General features: G+C 43.0%; 1 protein-coding gene across 8 annotated transcripts in view; it reads right to left on the bottom strand.

The window, feature by feature from the left end:
- Positions 1-17839, bottom strand: part of CC2D1B (coiled-coil and C2 domain containing 1B) — a 67794-nt gene that overhangs the window by 5280 nt on the left and 44675 nt on the right. For all 8 annotated transcript variants that reach the window (XR_013346878.1, XM_077824553.1, XM_077824551.1 and 5 more), the window contains 6 exons: positions 16791-16849; positions 16468-16584; positions 15808-15881; positions 14496-14554; positions 11733-11784; positions 10085-10184 (listed from right to left, as the gene is read on the bottom strand). Coding sequence is in view for 7 of the 8 variants with exons in the window: in XM_077824553.1 (XP_077680679.1) it covers positions 10085-10184; positions 11733-11784; positions 14496-14554; positions 15808-15881; positions 16468-16584; positions 16791-16849 (461 nt within the window). In the remaining variant the exon portion in view is untranslated. The remainder of the gene's footprint in view (positions 1-10084; positions 10185-11732; positions 11785-14495; positions 14555-15807; positions 15882-16467; positions 16585-16790; positions 16850-17839) is intronic.

Below are 17839 nucleotides of genomic sequence, written 5' to 3'. Positions count from 1 at the left end.
AAAAGAATCCAAGTCTTGGCAGTACTAATGACAGTACCCTTCATCACTGTGCAGGAGAGTCACACTTTAGAATAGCCTTAGGACTCCCACTCTCCCCGACTGTCCTGGATACCCCATAATCAATCAAGATCTTTTGGGGGGATGGGGGAGAGAGAAAATCAGCTGGACAGAAGGGAACTATCTCCCACACAGGATGTGTCAATGAAACTTCTACAAGACATTACTTATTAGAGCTGGTTGAAAAAAAAGTTGACAAAAGTTTTCCATTGGAAAATGAAGTTTCATCAAAATCTAAATGTTTTGTGGGAAGTGTCAATTTCAACAAAATTTGACAGAAGAAAATGAAAAGCAATGGACTTTCTTGTTTCATTACTGTCAAAACCCTGTTTCAATAAGGTGATAGAAATGTTTTGTTTCAAACTTTATCCTTTCAATTCATTTCAAAAATATTAAAACATTAATTTCATTATATTAAATATCTTATATAATAGTTTAAACATTATTGAAACCTTTTTGAAATTAAAACACTTTTTTTCAAAATTTCCATTTTGTGGAAAATTTTAACATTTTGTTTCGATTCAGAATGAAAACAATTCTGAAGTGTCAGTTTCCCACATAATGAAAATTCCATTTTCCAACCAGCTCTATTATTTACATAGCACTGTGTCTTTGTATGGCATTTTACAGAGCATGGCACTTACAAGCAAGCAGTAGCCAGAGAGAGTCTGGAGCTAATGCAGTCCTCTGAGGAACGGTCAGAGGGCAACCCAGGTTCAGAGACCACACCTCATTCTGATACCTGCCTGGCTCAGATGGCAGTGAAATACTTTGAGACAGGCACATATTGACTGTCAAGGCTAGAAACCTGCAAAACCTGAAAATCCTGGAAGCCTCATCATCTCAGGCATTGGCACTCTGACAGCAGGATTGTCTAGCTATGTAGACTCCCTCCTCAGGCCTTACGCTACCAGCACTCCCAGCTATCTTCGAGACACCACTGACTTCCTGAGGAAACTACAATCCATCGGTATCTTCCTGAAAACACCATCCTAGCCACTATGGATGTAGAAGCCTTCCACACAAAGATGGACTACAAGCCGTCAGGAACAGTATCCCCAATAATGTCACGGCAAACCTGGTGGCTGAACTTTGTGACTTTGTCCTCACCCATAACTATTTCACATTTGGGGACAATGTATACCTTCAAATCAGCAGCACTGCTATGCGTACCCGCATGGCCCCACAGTATGCCAACATTTTTATGGATGACTTAGAACAACGCTTCCTCAGCTCTCGTCCCCTAATGCCCCTACTCTACTTGCGCTACATTGATGATATCATCGTCATCTGGACCCATGGAAAAGAAGCCCTTGAGGAATTCCACCATGATTTCAACAATTTCCATCCCACCATCAACCTCAGCCTGGACCAGTCCACACGAGATCCACTTCCTGGACACTACGGTGCTCATAAGCGATGGTCACATAACCACCACCCTATACTGGAACCCTACTGACCGCTAAGCCTACCTACATGCCTCCAGCTTTCATCCAGACCACACCACACGATCCATTGTCTACAGCCAAGCTCTACAATACAACCGCATTTGCTCCAACCCCTCAGACAGAGACAAACACCAACAAGATCTCTATCAAGCATTCTTACAACTACAATACCCACCTGCTGAAGTGAAGAAACAGATTGATAGAGCCAGAAGAGTTCCCAGAAGTCACCTACTACAGGACAGGCCCAACAAAGAAAATAACAGAACGCCACTAGCCGTCACCTTCAGCCCCCAACTAAAACCTCTCCAACACATCATCAAGGATCTACAAACTATCCTGAAGGACGACCCATCACTCTCACAGATCTTGGAGACAGGCCAGTCCTTGCTTCCAGACAGCCCCCCAACCTGAAGCAAATACTCACCAGCAACCACACACCACACAACAGAACCACTAACCCAGGAACCTATCCTTGCAACAAAGCCCGTTGCCAACTGTGTCCACATATCTATTCAGGGGACACCATCATAGGGCCTAATCACATCAGCCACCCTATCAGAGGCTCGTTCACCTGCACATCTACCAATGTGATATATGCCATCATGTGCCAGCAATGCCCCTCAGCCATGTACATTGGCCAAACTGGACAGTCTCTACGTAAAAGAATAAATGGACACAAATCAGACATCAAGGATTATAACATTCAAAAACCAGTCAGAGAACACTTCAGTCTCTTTGGTCACTTGATTGCAGACCTAAAAGTGGCAATTCTTCAACAAAAAAACTTCAAAAACAGACTCCAACGAGAGACTGCTGAATCGGAATTAATTTGCAAACTGGATACAATTAAGTTAGGCCTGAAAAAAGACTGGGAGGGGATGGGTCATTACACAAAGTAAAACTACTTCCCCATGTTTATTCCCCGCCCCTGCTGTTCCTCAGACATTCTTGTCAACTGCTGGAAATGGCCCACCTTGATTATCACTACAAAGAGTTTTTTACCCCCCGCTCTCCTATGTGATCACTCATTACAGCGTTTATGGTAACACTCAATTGTTTCATGTTCTCTGTGTATAAAAATCTCCCCGCTGTATTTTCCACTGAACGCATCCGATCAAGTGAGCTGTAGCTCACGAAAGCTTATGTTCAAATAAATTTGTTAGTCTCTAAGGTGCCACAAGCCTTCCTTTTCTTTTTGTGGATACAGACTAACATGGCTGCTACTCTGAAACCTGTCAAAAAAGGCTAGAAAAGTAATTTTATGGAGCTTAGTAACACACAATTCAAGATTATGATGGCAACCAGTGTATGTTGGGCTGACTAATGGTTCCAAAGAACACGGTATTGGGAGAATGATTAGAAAAATTCTCTTCAGTTTCTTACAGCTGAACAGTTTTGTAATCAGTGACCTGTTTTTCCAAAGCATTAGCCTTAAGCCCCATGATCAAGCCATTTTGTAAAATCTTGAGTGGCCTTTATTTTTCCGTTTTTCCACTGAATGCATCTGATGAAGTGGGCTGTAGCTCACAAGAGCTTATGCTCAAATAAATTGGTTAGTCTCTAAGGTGCCACTAGTACTCCTTTTCTTTTTGCGAATACAGACTAACACGGCTGCTACTCTGAAACCTTTATTTTATATAAATTTATCTTGATACATCTCACTTGTAATATCTGAACCTTGGCCAAGTTGACACTGCAGATATAATTGTAAGTTTCCTCCAGGATGTTGAGTATTTATTATCCTCTTTCAAATGTCCACATGACTCTAGCACATTTCTTTCCATTTCCAGATGAATAGTTTTAACCGCACCAGATATGCCCTGTTGCCGTACATCCTTCCCTGCTGGGAGCATGAAGGGAGATTCCAGTATATCTGAAGAGGTTTGAGAACTGCCAGGCCAAAAATGGTGACCAGAATTATTGTTCCTTTGTGACCACCTTTACCATTTCCACTATCAGCAAAGTGGGAGGCATAAATGAGATCCTCCTGAGATAAGATTTCCATAGCCTGATTCAGTGCAATTACTGGCTGGAAGGGAAGCAGGAAATTCTGCAAGGTCCCACTGAAAGGTATCCATTCATGAGATCAACATGCCCAGGGGCTCATTAGGGATTTTAGCACAGAAAGCGGGGGAAGGGGAAATTTGTGTTTGACAAATCAAAGGCGCTATCTTCTGCTTTCTCTCTTCTGAGATAAAGACTATCCTGGTGAACAACCCATAGATGCTGGAGATTTGTGAAGGCTGTAGTTGGATCTTCCCCCTTCTTTATTTCAGAGCCAGGCTCATGAAGAGATATAATGAGAGTTGCCATACCCTGCTATGACTTGGGATGAGGGTCTGACGAGATGGTGTGACAAAGCAGGACTGTTCTTAATGTTACCTCTGACTATTGTGGGGGCGCCTCAGTTTCCCCTATGCAGTTCTTAAGTATCTAGGTGGTGGGATAAGGGTGTATGATTGTTGCAGAGCCCTAGGGGGCAGGTGTGTGCAGGGGTCTGGAAACAGAGAATGGCTGACACCCTGTTTCCTGGCAACTGATGGCCTGGCCCTTCCCCCCGCAAGGTGAGAGCTAAAGGGTTGGAGAACAAAGGAATCAGGTGCCCTCCTGGCCTGGGAAAGGGACAAAGCCCAGAGGAGGGTGGATAGGGCTGGAGAGAGTTTCAGTTTGGGGCTGGCTGGGGACATGGAGTGAAGTGCAGATGGGGTTCTCTGGCTCACTGCCCCCCAAAATGGACCCAGCTAAGGGGTCCTGTTCTCTGCATCTACAAGCTCTGGTTTAGATCATGTTCCTGTCGTCTAATAAACCTTCTGTTTTACTGGCTGCCTGAGAGTCACGTCTGACTGCGGAGTTGGGGGGCAGGACCCTCTGGCTTCCCCAGGACCCCGCCTGGGTGGACTCGCCATGGGAAGCGCACGGAGGGGCAGAGGATGCTGAATGCTCTGAGGTCAGACCCAGGAAGGTGGAAGCTGTGTGAGCTGTGTGTCCTGAAGACAGTCTGCTCACAGAAAGGAGACTTCCCCAGAGTCCTGACTGGCTTTGCAGGGAGCAGTTCCAGAGCATTGCCCGGGGACTCCGTGACAGATGGTCATCCAGAAAATCGGTAGATGTGGGTCCCTTTCTTTTGGAGGGAAGCTATTGGGACAACTGGGATCTTCATAAATACATGTGGATGTTGTAAGTCTGAAACATGAGTGCTCTGTATTGAAAAGTGTTTCCTGTTTAAGAAAAACCCAGAAGGCATCTCAACTGATGACAACTCATCATTAAATCTGAGGGAGATTTATCATTACATACTGAAGATATTGAGCGTTGGAAGGATGTTACTGTAATGTCTGTCGGTTTGTTTCAGAAATGTGAAATCCAGTATGCCTTGCATGGCTGTTTCTCCTCTGTAACCCTAAAATACTTGATTGTGTGCCACAACTTCTTGTTTCTCCATGGAACAGGATCTATCGTTCCGAAATGTAAGGTCTGCTATACGTTCATTTTCTGAGGCTATAAGAGCTGTTTCTTAAATTAGAGGGAAAGAGTAGACTTGGGCCAAGATTAAAAAAAAAAAAAAAAAAAAAAGTTGAAAGACAGGATGATAAGTACTTCTAAAAATCAGACCATTTAATTCAGGTGCCTATGGGATTGGGAGCCTAATTTTAGGCACACATTTTTTTAAAACTGTGGCCTTGTTCCTGGGAGAAAAGGTAGATGTACTGAATGTACTCCTCTGATTGTCTCAAGCACCCATTTCTCCTCCATGGCTGATTCTTGGGTTTAACCTCCCAGATAGGAGGGGCCAGATTCTGCATGGCACCTTATGAAAGGTGCAACACAGAAGGCACAGCCACTGCAGTGGTGTAAAAGGGCTTCGGTAGGGCCAGAAAGTGGCCCAATATGTCCTCAAACTTTGGGAAGCCAAAGTCCTGCGGAGGTTTCTAAGTTAGATGGTTTCTATAGAAGCCTATTATGTATCTTCCAACTCCCCAAAATGTCTGCCTCTGCCTCTTCCTAGTGTATGATATCTATGCTGGTCCTTGGAACAGTGGTAACCTTAAAGAGAATATCCACTGAGGTAATATGGACTGAAATCTCTGATTAGAATGAGAGGAATGTGGGGCTTTTTCCACCTTGTCCAAAGCCTCTGTGTCTACTTTATCTATACGCTCCCCAAAGAGCCTGTACCACTGGAATACAGAAGACATCATCTGATGTTAGAAGCAATTTTACTACGCGTATGTTATGTTGTGCCCCTGGGTGGGTTGTCAGCAGCAGAGACTGAACCTGGGACCTTTGGCTCTGAAAGCAGGAACCTCTATTGTTTAAGCTAAAGGACCCAGGTCTGTTACCCAAGGCTGTAGCAGGCTGATGAACCTCCATATGTAACCCAGCCACCACTAGATGGAACAGTGCACCACACTGAATGGGTGTGGGCTACACACAGATGGAGCAACAGATGCTGCCAGGCTACTACACTGGAAACCTTGGAACATGCAGCAAATTGTAATCAGGTGAAGCATCTGAAAGCTATTGCTAGGGAAATTTAATTTAAAATAGATTTCATTTTATTGTGCCCTGATGGCTTCACATTTCTGTAAGCTTGCCCATCCAAGCAAGAGTAGCTCTGGCAAAACAAGAGGATGCAGTCAGTGCTGCCAGAACCAGAGGCCCCAATGATCCAATTTTCCTGTCTCTGGGTTCCTTTGGCAGGAGCTCTCCCTCCGATGGTGCGACTGAGACCTTCACTGATGAATCTCCACTGATGTGACAAAGTCCTATAGGAGCATGTAGAATTGTGAAGTTACCTGTTAGAGTGTTTCACCTTGCTAGGAAATTTCCTGTGTGTTAGTCACATCCTCATCATAAGCCAGGTGAAGAGGAATTAGAGAACTCTCCTTCAGCAGGCTTTTGGTGTTTTTTTCTTTTGTTCATGAACCTTTAAAGTTAAGCAGCAACTTTTTAGCTCTAATTATTTTTTGTTTCAACACAAGAGCCTGCAAAGACAGACCCCATCTCTGCTTAATTCTGGGGAATCCACAGCTGAGAATATGAAGTGTCTCACTCCAGGCCATGGCTTCAGAAGTTTCATTGGCTCAGAACCAATTTTAACAGTATATTGCATCTGTCTTCTGGTTCCAGGCAGAGCATGAAACATTTTAACTCAATTTGGCCACATTCCACCATTTCTAAAGTAGATACATTCAAATACGGAGCATACCCACAGTAAATATTCATTTACATGGCACTGTAATTGTACACAGCCCGGCATATTAGGAGTGTGATGCCAAAAAATATAGTAAGAGGATCTCTTGGCACACAGGCTGGAAAGTTTCTAAGCAAGAGTTGTGGGTGGGCTTTAGGTTTGGAATACATCAGGGAATGGGCAGGGTCCAAATGAATGTTTTGAAGGAAAGTGAAAGTGCCACACTTCAGTAAAGATCTGGATAAACTGAAGAAAGTCCAAAGAAAAGCAACAAAAATGATAAAAGGTTTAAAAAAATCTGACCTATGAGGAAAATTTTTAAAAAACAGGGCATGTTTATTCTTGAGAAGAGAAAGGGGGGGGGGAGGGGCCCACACCTGATAACAGTCTTCAAATATTTTGAGGGCTGTAATCAATTGTTTTCCATGTGCACTGAAGGTAGGACAAGAAGTAATGGGCTTAATCTGCAGCAAGGGAGGCTTAGGTTAGGAAGTTTTTCCTAAAATATAACTATAAGGGTAGTTAGGTTCTGGAATAGCTTCCAAGGGAGGTTTTGGAATCCCCCTCACTGTAGGTTTTTAAGAACAGGATGGACAAAACTCTGTCACAGATGGTCTAGGTTTACTTGGTTCTCCCTCAGCGTAGGAGGCTGGAATACATGACCTTTTGAGGTCTCTTCCACCCCTACATTTCTATGATTCTAAGAGCTATGAGGGATACTTTCCCTCTGGAAAGGCTTTTAGACTTCAAAGGGTGCTTTGAAGGCAACGAGACAGCCTGATGTATAGGACAACAAGGAGTTGATCCCTAGGCCAAATCACTGAGAGAGAAGAAACCAAAGGAATAGTGTCTGCAGGTGTTTCTTACAAAAACAACAACATTACCACGTCATCATCGTTGAGGGCAAGGGGGAGGTAGGCCCATACCCTCAAAAAGTAGAGAAGAATGAGAAGCAGAGCAAGACACAGAAGACAGAGGAACTGCCAGTATCTGAATAAGGAGCTGGCACCTTCTTCAGTAGCTCAGGCATTGTGGATAAGCTGCTGACAGAAGAGAAGTTCCACAGCCTTCTTACATGACTTGATAAAGACCTTATCTACATGCTGCTGGAATATTCAAACTTTGCCCCTTGAATCTGCCTGGAGAAAGCTGAGCAATGGCATTTCTTGCCCCCCTCCTTTCCCTTACTGTCTGCCATTTCTGAGGAGTACTGGGAAGGTGTTGCCTCATAAACCCCTCCTTAGAAACCCAAACAGATTTTTGTAGGTACCAGTTATGAGGAGAATAAATCTCAAAACCAATCAACACAACCAGAGGAATTTAGTTGAAAATCTTTTACAAATCTTGTTAAAGGCTCTGGGTCAGGCTTAGAATGAAATTAATAGGCAGCAGGTTTAAAAACAAACTAAAGGAAGTACTTCTTCACACAATGCACAGTCAACCTGTAGAACTCTTGCCAGGGGATGTTGTGAAGGCCAATATTATAACACTGTTCAAGAAAGAACTAGATAAGTTCCTGGAAGATAGGTTCATTAATGGCTATTAAGGGATGCAACACTGTGCTCTGTGTCCCCCAGCCTCTGTTTGCCAGAAGCTGGGAATGGACAATGGGGATGGATCACCTGACTGCCTGTTCTGCTCATTCGCTCAGAAGCACCTGGCTTTGGCCATTGTTAGCAGACAGGATACTGGGCTAGATGGACCATTGGTCTGACTCAGCATGGCCATTCTTATGTTCTCTGCTGCAGAGGGACACCAGAGTTTGTCAGCTGCACATGCCTGGAAGCTCGGAGCTTTGGAGAGTTCTTCTCAAGAAGTATTTTAAGCCTGACCCAGCGCCACATAGCTCCAGCTGCTAAGGGGATGGGAAATACTCCTTGAGAAGACCATCAGGACATGGAGTGGACAAGAAAAGTTAAAAAAAAAAAGTGAACTTTTTCAGCAAAAAAGACTGTGAGGTACCCCAACACTAAAATCTTGAAACAACAACAGTGACAGTTGAGTAGTCAGTGGTGATGTAGAAAAGGGGAGAGGGCTCAGGGGTGGAAGAGGACAAGAATCAAACTTGCCTTCATTAGTGACATAAATGGAAGATTTAGATTTAAACAAAATAAGCTTTTTAAAAAAGTTAATATTTTTCTTGTTCATAAATTAACTTTTCTAAACTGAAAGTGATCTCAGAACAGTTCTGTATGTGCCAGGAAGAGAAAAAGAACTGCACAAATACACAGCCATTGAGATGGACAAAGGCCCATTATCCAACATCTTAGCTTAATGATGAGTCATAATTTACCTCAGAATTAATAAATCTAAATCACTCCAGTACTAATGGAGTCAAAATGAGCCCAGAGGTACGACTTTTTTCTCTACACATTTTTAATTGTTAACTTCCTTTTTATCTGCTCTCTGTCTAGATATTTCTAAGGTGCCCCATCACTGTATTATCTGAGCTACTTGTTATAGCAAGAAGAAAGGTGCATCTCATGTGTCACTGAGATGGAGCCTTGTCTAGTGGTTAAGCACAGGACAGGGAGTTAGATTTGGATTCTCTTCATGTCTCTATCCTGGAATAGCTGTGACCTTTGGAAAGCCATTCATGCTGTGCCTCAGTTTCCACATAAGATTGAGGTAGGTGCTGTAAGGTTTAATTCACTAGTAATGGCTGGGAAGTGCTCTGAGATCCTCAGATACAGGCACTACAGAAGTGCAATGTATTATTATAATTTGCAATTATTTATCATCCCTTTTACTATTAGTGCTTTGCCAATAGATTATTAGATGTTTTTGTGTGGATGAAAGAGAGAGACCAGCAAGAGCCAAGTTTGATCATCTACTCAATTTGAGACTTGGATACAACAGAATCTCAGTAATCCACAGATCTGATGGTTTCACTCTACATCTCAAAGATCTTGTAGCAGAAAGCTGCAGTGAGGTGCCATATCACCCAGATTTCATTACTTTATAAAGTTAGCCCACACAACATTTTGTAGAGTGCACTGAACGATCACAAATAGTTCAAACCAGGCAGCACTTATTAAAGTAACGTGAATGAAATACATTTTGATGCTGTATCTTTTATTTCTTAAACTGCATCTGTCAGTGCTTGTTAACTGGTAGAATGCAGTAATTGACAACTCAGTGAACATTAGTGAGGTTTTACTGTGTTTTGTAACGGAAGTCAGGGTGCTCAGACACTCTTTCATGGTAATCCGGAAACATGGTAGCATGAAAATGGACACCTGTTTACTGCTCAACTGAAGAAAGAAAGGCAAATTAAAGGAGTGTCATTCCTAAATTACAAACTCTGCAAACAATTCTGTCATTTTGTTACCCCACAAGTTCACCGCTACTGGGTCAGGATGGAGAATAAAAGCCACTGACTTACCCTTTGTGAAATATTTCAAACTTAATTCCCTTGGTCTGAATCACTCTTCGGAAGCCTCTGTGATTTCGGTTAATGGTCAACTTGAACAGCTGATTATATTCTAGAAACAGGAGGGAAAAAAATGTGAGAATTGTAAAAATCATCAAATTAAGCGACTAGATCTTTTTCAGTGATGGACACATTGCATTCAGAACTTTCAGCCTACTGCAACTTGGCCCATATAACACCGCTTCACACTTACATAGCAACTTCCATCTCAGAAGGCCAAGGCGGTTTCAAATGTTAATGAATTAAACCCCACAATACCCCTCATTATCACCACCCCCACTTTACATATCTGAAGAAAAGATTAAGTGATTTTCTCAAGGTCACACAGCAAATGTTTCACCAGCATAAACATCAGGGTAGTTATGAACCACCAGAGATAGAAACAAGGGGACAGATTCCAATCTCAGCTACACTGATGTAAATCCAGAGCATATGACTAAGAAATAGGGATCTGGCTTTTTTAACATGATTTGTGTAGCTGCCATATTGAAAACTAGAAACAAAACGCTTTCAAACCTCAAGGAAAAAAACCAGCTTGGAATCCTAACTTCAAAGTTTATTACTCCCAATTAGTGTTTTGGAAACTAAATGCAATTTAAATGGCATGTGGTGGGGGGGGAGGGGGAAAAAGAGGGTAAACAGAATGTTACGAATTTAAAATTGACCTGCAAAGGAAGAGGAATTGGGCTTGTAACCTGTTTTCCTTCTTTATTATATATAAAGAAAGCCTGAAGGGATCTTTTAAAAAAAAAAATTCCTCCCATTTTTTTGAAATATGAGAAATAAGGTCTAGGCTGGAAGATTCTAAGACCATTATTTAATTTAAATGGTAAATGAACATTGTGGATAAAGGAAACCTTTGTTAAAGATTAAGTGCCTCTACCCCTTCAATTAAGGTCAGAGCTCACAATACACATACTTCTGAAACATCTAGCAAGCAGGTCCTCCTAGAAAGACCAGACTTGACATTCCTGCTATTTTAAAAAGGTAAAAACGAGTAGGGGAAAATCCCACAAAACCTGGTTTGGAAAAAACAAAGTAGCAAAAAGGAACACAATCCCAATTTTTAAAAAGTCCTTTGCTGGTCATCTTTAAGATCTGCTGTGTTGTGAAGGCAACATTTCTAACATTAACAGATCAATAAAAATGATTAACAAGATCAGTCAGGCTAATCCAGTCACTGCCCTTGGAACAAATGATCAGAAAGGAAATAAAGTGTGATCTCTGAAGATTCGTAAGTGAATTATTTATTTATTATTATTTATTTACTTAAGTTTTTGTTTTACTGGTGTCTCGCCTAACAGTGCTACTATAGTACTCTGAACCTACTGGATGCAGCAAAGGCTCAGTGGTACTGAGCAACAGGACCATTTGATTAAGAAGTGACATGAACAATGGCTCCCTGCACTGGGTGAGAGAGAGTGGGGATAAAAAGTTAAACTCCTACATGAGCTGGATTTCCCTAACAAGGCCTCTGGTAATTGAAGAGAAAAGCACAGTCTGTTCTTCTAGCATGGCTCAGAGAGTGGGGGACTAGCCTGTACTCCAAAGTGGTTTCAAGGTGCAGTGTTTCACTCCCACCCCCAGAACAGGTACCAACCTGGAGAATTGGTATTTTTAATTACTGCCGTTTTACTTTTCTGAGCTTGCTCCTATTAAAAAAAAAGAAAAAAAAAAAAGCAACATTTACATAAAGCCACCAACCTGTGTTGCAAATACTGCTCATATGAAGCACCAAACTTTTTTTTTTTTTTTTTTAAACATAAATGAAGAGCTTGAGTTGCCCGGCATCATAGCAAAGCTTTTTGGTGAAAATGGAGAGAGCTGACCCCCGTTCTCTCTGATAAAAAGATTCCAATAAAGTTAAAAGGTATAGGGTATAAAATTGTAATGTGACCCTTCCTAATGTATGAACAGAGACTTGTCCAGCCACAAGGAAAGAAATCAGTATGTTCTCCACTACGGAAATGAAGATGGTGAGATGGTCAAATGGCTGGACATGCAATGATAAGAAATGAAATGAGGTTGTGAGGGGCCTAATATGGGTCACCCCAACTGAAGACAAGTTGAGGGAGGCAAGACTACGTTGATATGGACATGTCCAGTGGAGACCTGAGCGTTGTACTGGAAGGATGGCCCTTGCAATGATCGTGGATGGAAGATGACCAAGGGGAAAGACTTGGTACATGGACCAGATATCAGCAAACATTAGAAGAGACCAATTTGCACATCCAAAACTCATGATAGTACACCTGGTTTGTAAGTAGGCTATACAAGATTCTGACACCCCCCCCCCACACACACACACACTAGGGACTGGCAAGGAAGAAGAAGAAGAAAGAGCCTGAGTTATAGGAGGTTATCCAGGGTAAAAAGGGGCATGGGCACATTTATGATTCCAATATTTGTATTTCATTGCGGTAACAAAATTTAACTTTAGATATAGAACTAGCCACAAGCAAATATTAAACAAGTGCTATAGAGAAGTTATATGGCCACACCTGATTCAACACACTCATCATAAAACTAATTGGTGCTGCTATGATACATGATAATCTAGGCACATTCTACTAGGCTATAATGCTATTCCTTCTACTTGAGCTGAAATAAGAAGAAGCTTTTGGGGCTGCGCAAGGAGTCCAACACAAATCATTCAGGGAATTTGCCAACTATTATTCTTCCTGACAATCACTCTGCCACCAAAATGAACTAACTTTTAACCCAAAGCAGAGTATCAGCTAAATGTCCTTGTTCACCCTCCAGAGAATGTGACCTAATTATCATAGCTACTTTGAAAAATTGATTCCAGCTATGAAGGAGAAATAAGTATATTTAAAGTTTTGGCTAAGACGTAGTGATCTGGCTTTTTTATCACTGAAAATGAGAGATTAAAAACAGCTATACTGGCTTTATATGTATTCCTTATAAAATTACACATACACATACTGATTTTGTTCTATTATGCTGATGTAAATCAAATGGAGTGACTCCAGATTGACACCCATATAACTCAGATCAGAATATGGACCAGCCCAAGTTTCCTTTTTCGCACCAGGTTTTTCCACAGGTAATTCAATAGACTTCAATAGAGTTACTACAAGTGTACCATGGGGTAAGAATCAGGTCCTGCATATTTAAAGAACACCAGGGGGCTAAAATCACATGCTGATGAGAGATAGAAAATTAGGGCTAAATGTTCTACAATGCTATAGAAATATTGCGCCGGGAAGTCAGTGATGGAAGCCCTGTTACATCTTATGGTATACATGTAGAGTCCCCTCTAGCACAGACTGCTGCACGCAGAAACTGGAGGAGAGGTATAGCACCATGCACTGAGGATGGAGTGACAGACTTCACTTTTCATTTCCTGGTTTGCCTCACATTTTTGTAAAGACAGATAACCGACTCCCTATCTGTGTCAGCTTCTTTGGGGCCATCCCACCGCACGGGATGAACTGTATATACCACCATATCAATCCACAGGATCACACACTGTCACCGTTAAACACACACAAACATGTTGCAAAAAATCAATCCTGAATGCAAGGTGCAGTCTGTGTGCAATGTAACAGTATTTTAACAGCAATGGTATTTTAAAAACAGGTTAGACAAACATCTGTCAAGGATGGTCTAGGTATACTTAATTCTGCCTCAGCGTAGGGCATGGACTAGAGCTCTCTTGTGAGCCCTCTCAGCTCCGCATTTCTATGATTCTATTACCAGGGATTCTCATCAAGATAGCTGGAAAGGAGGGGCTGGCACCAACGGTCTTCCAAAGAAAAAGGACAAAATAAATCTGAAACCATTTTGGAGTCAGTATTCAAAGGTATGTGTTCGGGGGGGCGGGGAATGGGGGGAAGAGAGGGAAGAGACTGTCAAGGAAAGGAAATTATTCAAGGTCCAATAACATTTACATCTTTAGGGAGAGGGAGAACCTGAACAGCTAAGTCTCAGAAGACCCCATTTCAATGTTTCAGTGACAAAAATAGCCTGAATTCTACTAGCAATTATATAAACACAAACAAAATCATCTGAGAAAAGGTTACTTATATGGGCCAGATCCTGTCCTCAGAGATCTGAGCATCTCCCACTGACTACAGTGGGAGTCACATGCATTTATATGAGGGCAGAGTTTTTTGTCCATTTCTAAAACAAGCATCTAAAAACAAGCATTTTAAAAAAACAGGTTTGCTTTTAGGCTTGCAACTCAGTTATAATTCATAGCAAGCATTTACAACTTGTCAACTTCTGAAAGTAATAGGCCCACACCACCTCTAAGATAAATCTGGCTCTATAAAATAACATTGCTAAGTAATGCAGGGTTTTGGATTGAGGAACAGCAAAGGCCTGAACACACACTCACCGTATTAGGGTAATGAAATTCAAATTTCACATATGCATCCAAATCATTTGGTGTCACACCTGTGCAAGACAACAGTCAAACAGTCAATCCAGGGATTTTCAAAAGCACCCAAATGACTTTTAATAGGACTCATGGACCTAAATCACTTGGATGTTTTTGAAAACCCCATCCACTGGAACACTGGCAATCAAAGGCAAACATTCTGCTAATGCTCTAGTTGGTTCTGAGCACATACATAAACAGCAATTAAACCCCTATAATAAATAAAGGACCTAAGAATAATTTGTGTTGCTATAAGGCTGGGATGCTCTTGAACATCTCCTGCTGGTTGGCTGACGAGACAGTAAAAGCAATCAAGCCATCTCAGAGCTATACAAAATGTTTATAACAAAACCTGAAGCCTTGTGAAATTTGAACCTAGGCCCAGTTTCGAGCAAAGCTGGGACAACTTAGGGTTCTGCCTTCAAAGCAGAGGAAACTCTGCAATTTACATTGAGTTTTGTTTCAGTTTTTTGGAACTGAACTGAAACTTGGGGGCCTGAGCTAATATGGACTGAAATTAAAAAGCTTTCAAAAGCTCTAAGTCAGCTAGGGTTGCCAACTTTCTAATCGCACAAAAACAACAACCTACCCCGACCCCTTCCCTGAGGCCCTGTCCCCCACTCACTACGTTCCCCCTCCCTCGGTGGCTCGTTCTCCATCACCCTCACTCACTTTCACTGGGCTGGTGCAGGAGGTTGGAGTGCGGAAGGTGGTGAGGGCTCTAACTGGGGGTGTGGGCTCCAGGGTGGGGCCAGAAATGAGGGTTCAGGGTGTGGGAGGGGACTGCAGGTTGAGGCAGAGAGTTGGAGCACAGGGGGGTGAGGGCTCCGTCTGGGGGTGTGGGCTCTGGGGTATAGGAGGGGGTTCTGGGTTTGGATGGGGGGCTCAGGGCTAGGGCAGGAGGTTGGGGGTTAGGGTGCAGGCTTACCTAGGGTGGCTCCCTGTCAGCAACACAGCAGGAGGGGCTAAGACAGGCTTTCTGCCTACCCTGACTCTACCCTTTTCCGGGGTGCAGCTCGAAGCCAGAAAAGATACGGACTAGCCTGCCTTATCTCCGCAGCACCGCCGACTGGACTTTTAACAACCCAGTCGGTGCTGACCGGAGCCACTACGGTCCCTTTTCGACTAGTGTTCCAGTTGAAAACCAAACATCTGGTCACCCTAACGTCACCGTATTATCCCTAGGGCAAAGAAATCTTATTCCCCACCACTAACCTCCCTATGGTCTGAGAGAAAGGCTAGAGATCAGAGTATGTTTCCTGATCCTTACCTGGGGGAGCTGGCAGGTTTATTCCCCTGACAATGATAAGATGCATTTCTGTACTGTTGAGTTCAGAAAATATTCTGGAGAGGGAGAGAAAGAAGAGATACAAAACACAGGTTCAGTCCAACAGCCTGGCATTTCCCAACCCACTGTCAGGCCAGGATTCCACTGCTGTAGTTCAGAGACATGACACTTGGCAAACATGAAGGGGAATGAGAGTCCTGGAGAAAAGCCTATTTCTACATAAATCTCAACCCAAGAACTGGAGAGGAGAAGGAAGGCAAAGTAGAAACAGGCAAAGGCTATTTTTGGTTCTGTGCTGGATCTGGGTTACAGATAGCATTGTGAAGGATGCCAAACACAGGCCTCAAAGACATCAGTTCTGGGGGGGAAAAAACATGGTTAAAGCAGGGAGGGTTGGGGGAAGATGCAGCTGGATTTGTCTTTGCAATAAAGAGACCCAAAAGTGAAGTTGAGAAACAGCTATTTAATAAATCTGAAGAATCCTTAAATTTTTGGGAGTCTTTTCTTAGGAATGTGGAGCAGTTCGGAGTGCCTACCTCTTGTTTGCTCTGATGGGAGTTAAAGCCCTCTATCCCCTGTACATAGAGACTAGAATGAGTATCCCATCCCAGTCTGCTGATGACACCCTTTGACTTTTTGTACCTTATTATTTTAAAGGTTCTCTCCTCAAAGTGATGGCTGGGGGGATCCATCCCCTGGGCCTGTGCAAGCTGCAGAATCTCCAGGTCCTTTTTACATGCTTCTGCCAGTTTTTCAAACCTGTAAAGCAGTGGTGGTCAGCAAACAGTATTTTACTGAGTACAAGATACAGACTGATTCACTCAGCTCCACCACCTAACACCACAAGTAAATCAGTGGCCAACAGCCCACAAACACCAATCTCCTTTTGTACTTGAAAGCACGGCAGCCCCTGCTCCAGGTAGACCACATGACGGGATAAATACAGATGGTGGCAGCAGACTTACCGGGCTGTTTCAGTTATGTTTCCCAGATGCATGAACTGCCTGGAATACTGCAAACATTTCTATTAACAGAAAAAATAAGTAACAACGATTATCCCATGATACACATCTCTGAAGAAAGATTTCAGATTGAGAACCTGCATGTTACACAGAAGAAAAGAGGAGGTTACTCACGCTGTGCAGTAACTGAGGTTCTTTGACACGTGTCCCTCTATGGGTGCTCCACTTGTAGACGCAGCAGTGCCCCCTGCGCCCGGGATCGCAGGTCTTCATCAGTGGTGCCTATGGGATTGCACAGGCGCACCTCCCTCTCTCACACTGTGCGTAGGGCGTATATATAGAGCTGTGCGGTCGGATCGCCCCGAGTTCCTTCTCTGCCGCAGAGCTTATGTTTTCGGCTCTGAAGCAGAGGGCAGGAAGTGGAACTCCCACAGGGACACACATCTCAAAGGCCCTCAGTTATTGCACAGAGCGAGTAACCTTCTCTTCTTCTTCAAGTGATGTACCTATGGGTGCTCCACTTGCAGGTGACTAGAAAGCAGTGCCCCTAATTGCAGTGTGGCTAATGAATATGCCTTCCATCCAAATAGATCTTGAGGTTTCCTATCTCTATCTGGATTGTCAGAATGGGATTGGAACTGATGGCCTCTCTCTTGCACCACACTGACCACCAGAGAATTTGGGTTGGGGTGCGAAAATAAGAATCCCGAATCCTTCACTGGAGCATAATATTTCCTCTTGGCACATTTGTAGGTTGGAGGAATAGACACTGGGGTCTGCCACAAAACCTTTGTGGGGGTTGAGAAGAGCCTCACTGATCGCAGTGCGATCTTGGGAGAAGAGGATGTGTGAAGTATATCCAGCAGTTTATGCTGCTGGTCTTTAACCTCCTCCAATGGGATCTGTAAAGATTCTGCAACCCTGTTGAATAACTTCTGAAAGTGTCTGAAGTTGTCAGCAGATGTGGGTGATAGGGGCATGATAGCCTCGCCAGGTGAGGATGAAAAATGTAAGGTTGGTGGAGCCTCCTCCTGTTCTTCCTGTTCAGTTGG

Source organism: Eretmochelys imbricata, chromosome 8 (genome assembly GCF_965152235.1).
Source record: "Eretmochelys imbricata isolate rEreImb1 chromosome 8, rEreImb1.hap1, whole genome shotgun sequence".
Classification (NCBI taxonomy): domain Eukaryota; kingdom Metazoa; phylum Chordata; order Testudines; family Cheloniidae; genus Eretmochelys; species Eretmochelys imbricata.
Note: the sequence above shows the minus strand (reverse complement) of the source record. Positions and strands in the feature narration are given on the sequence as shown.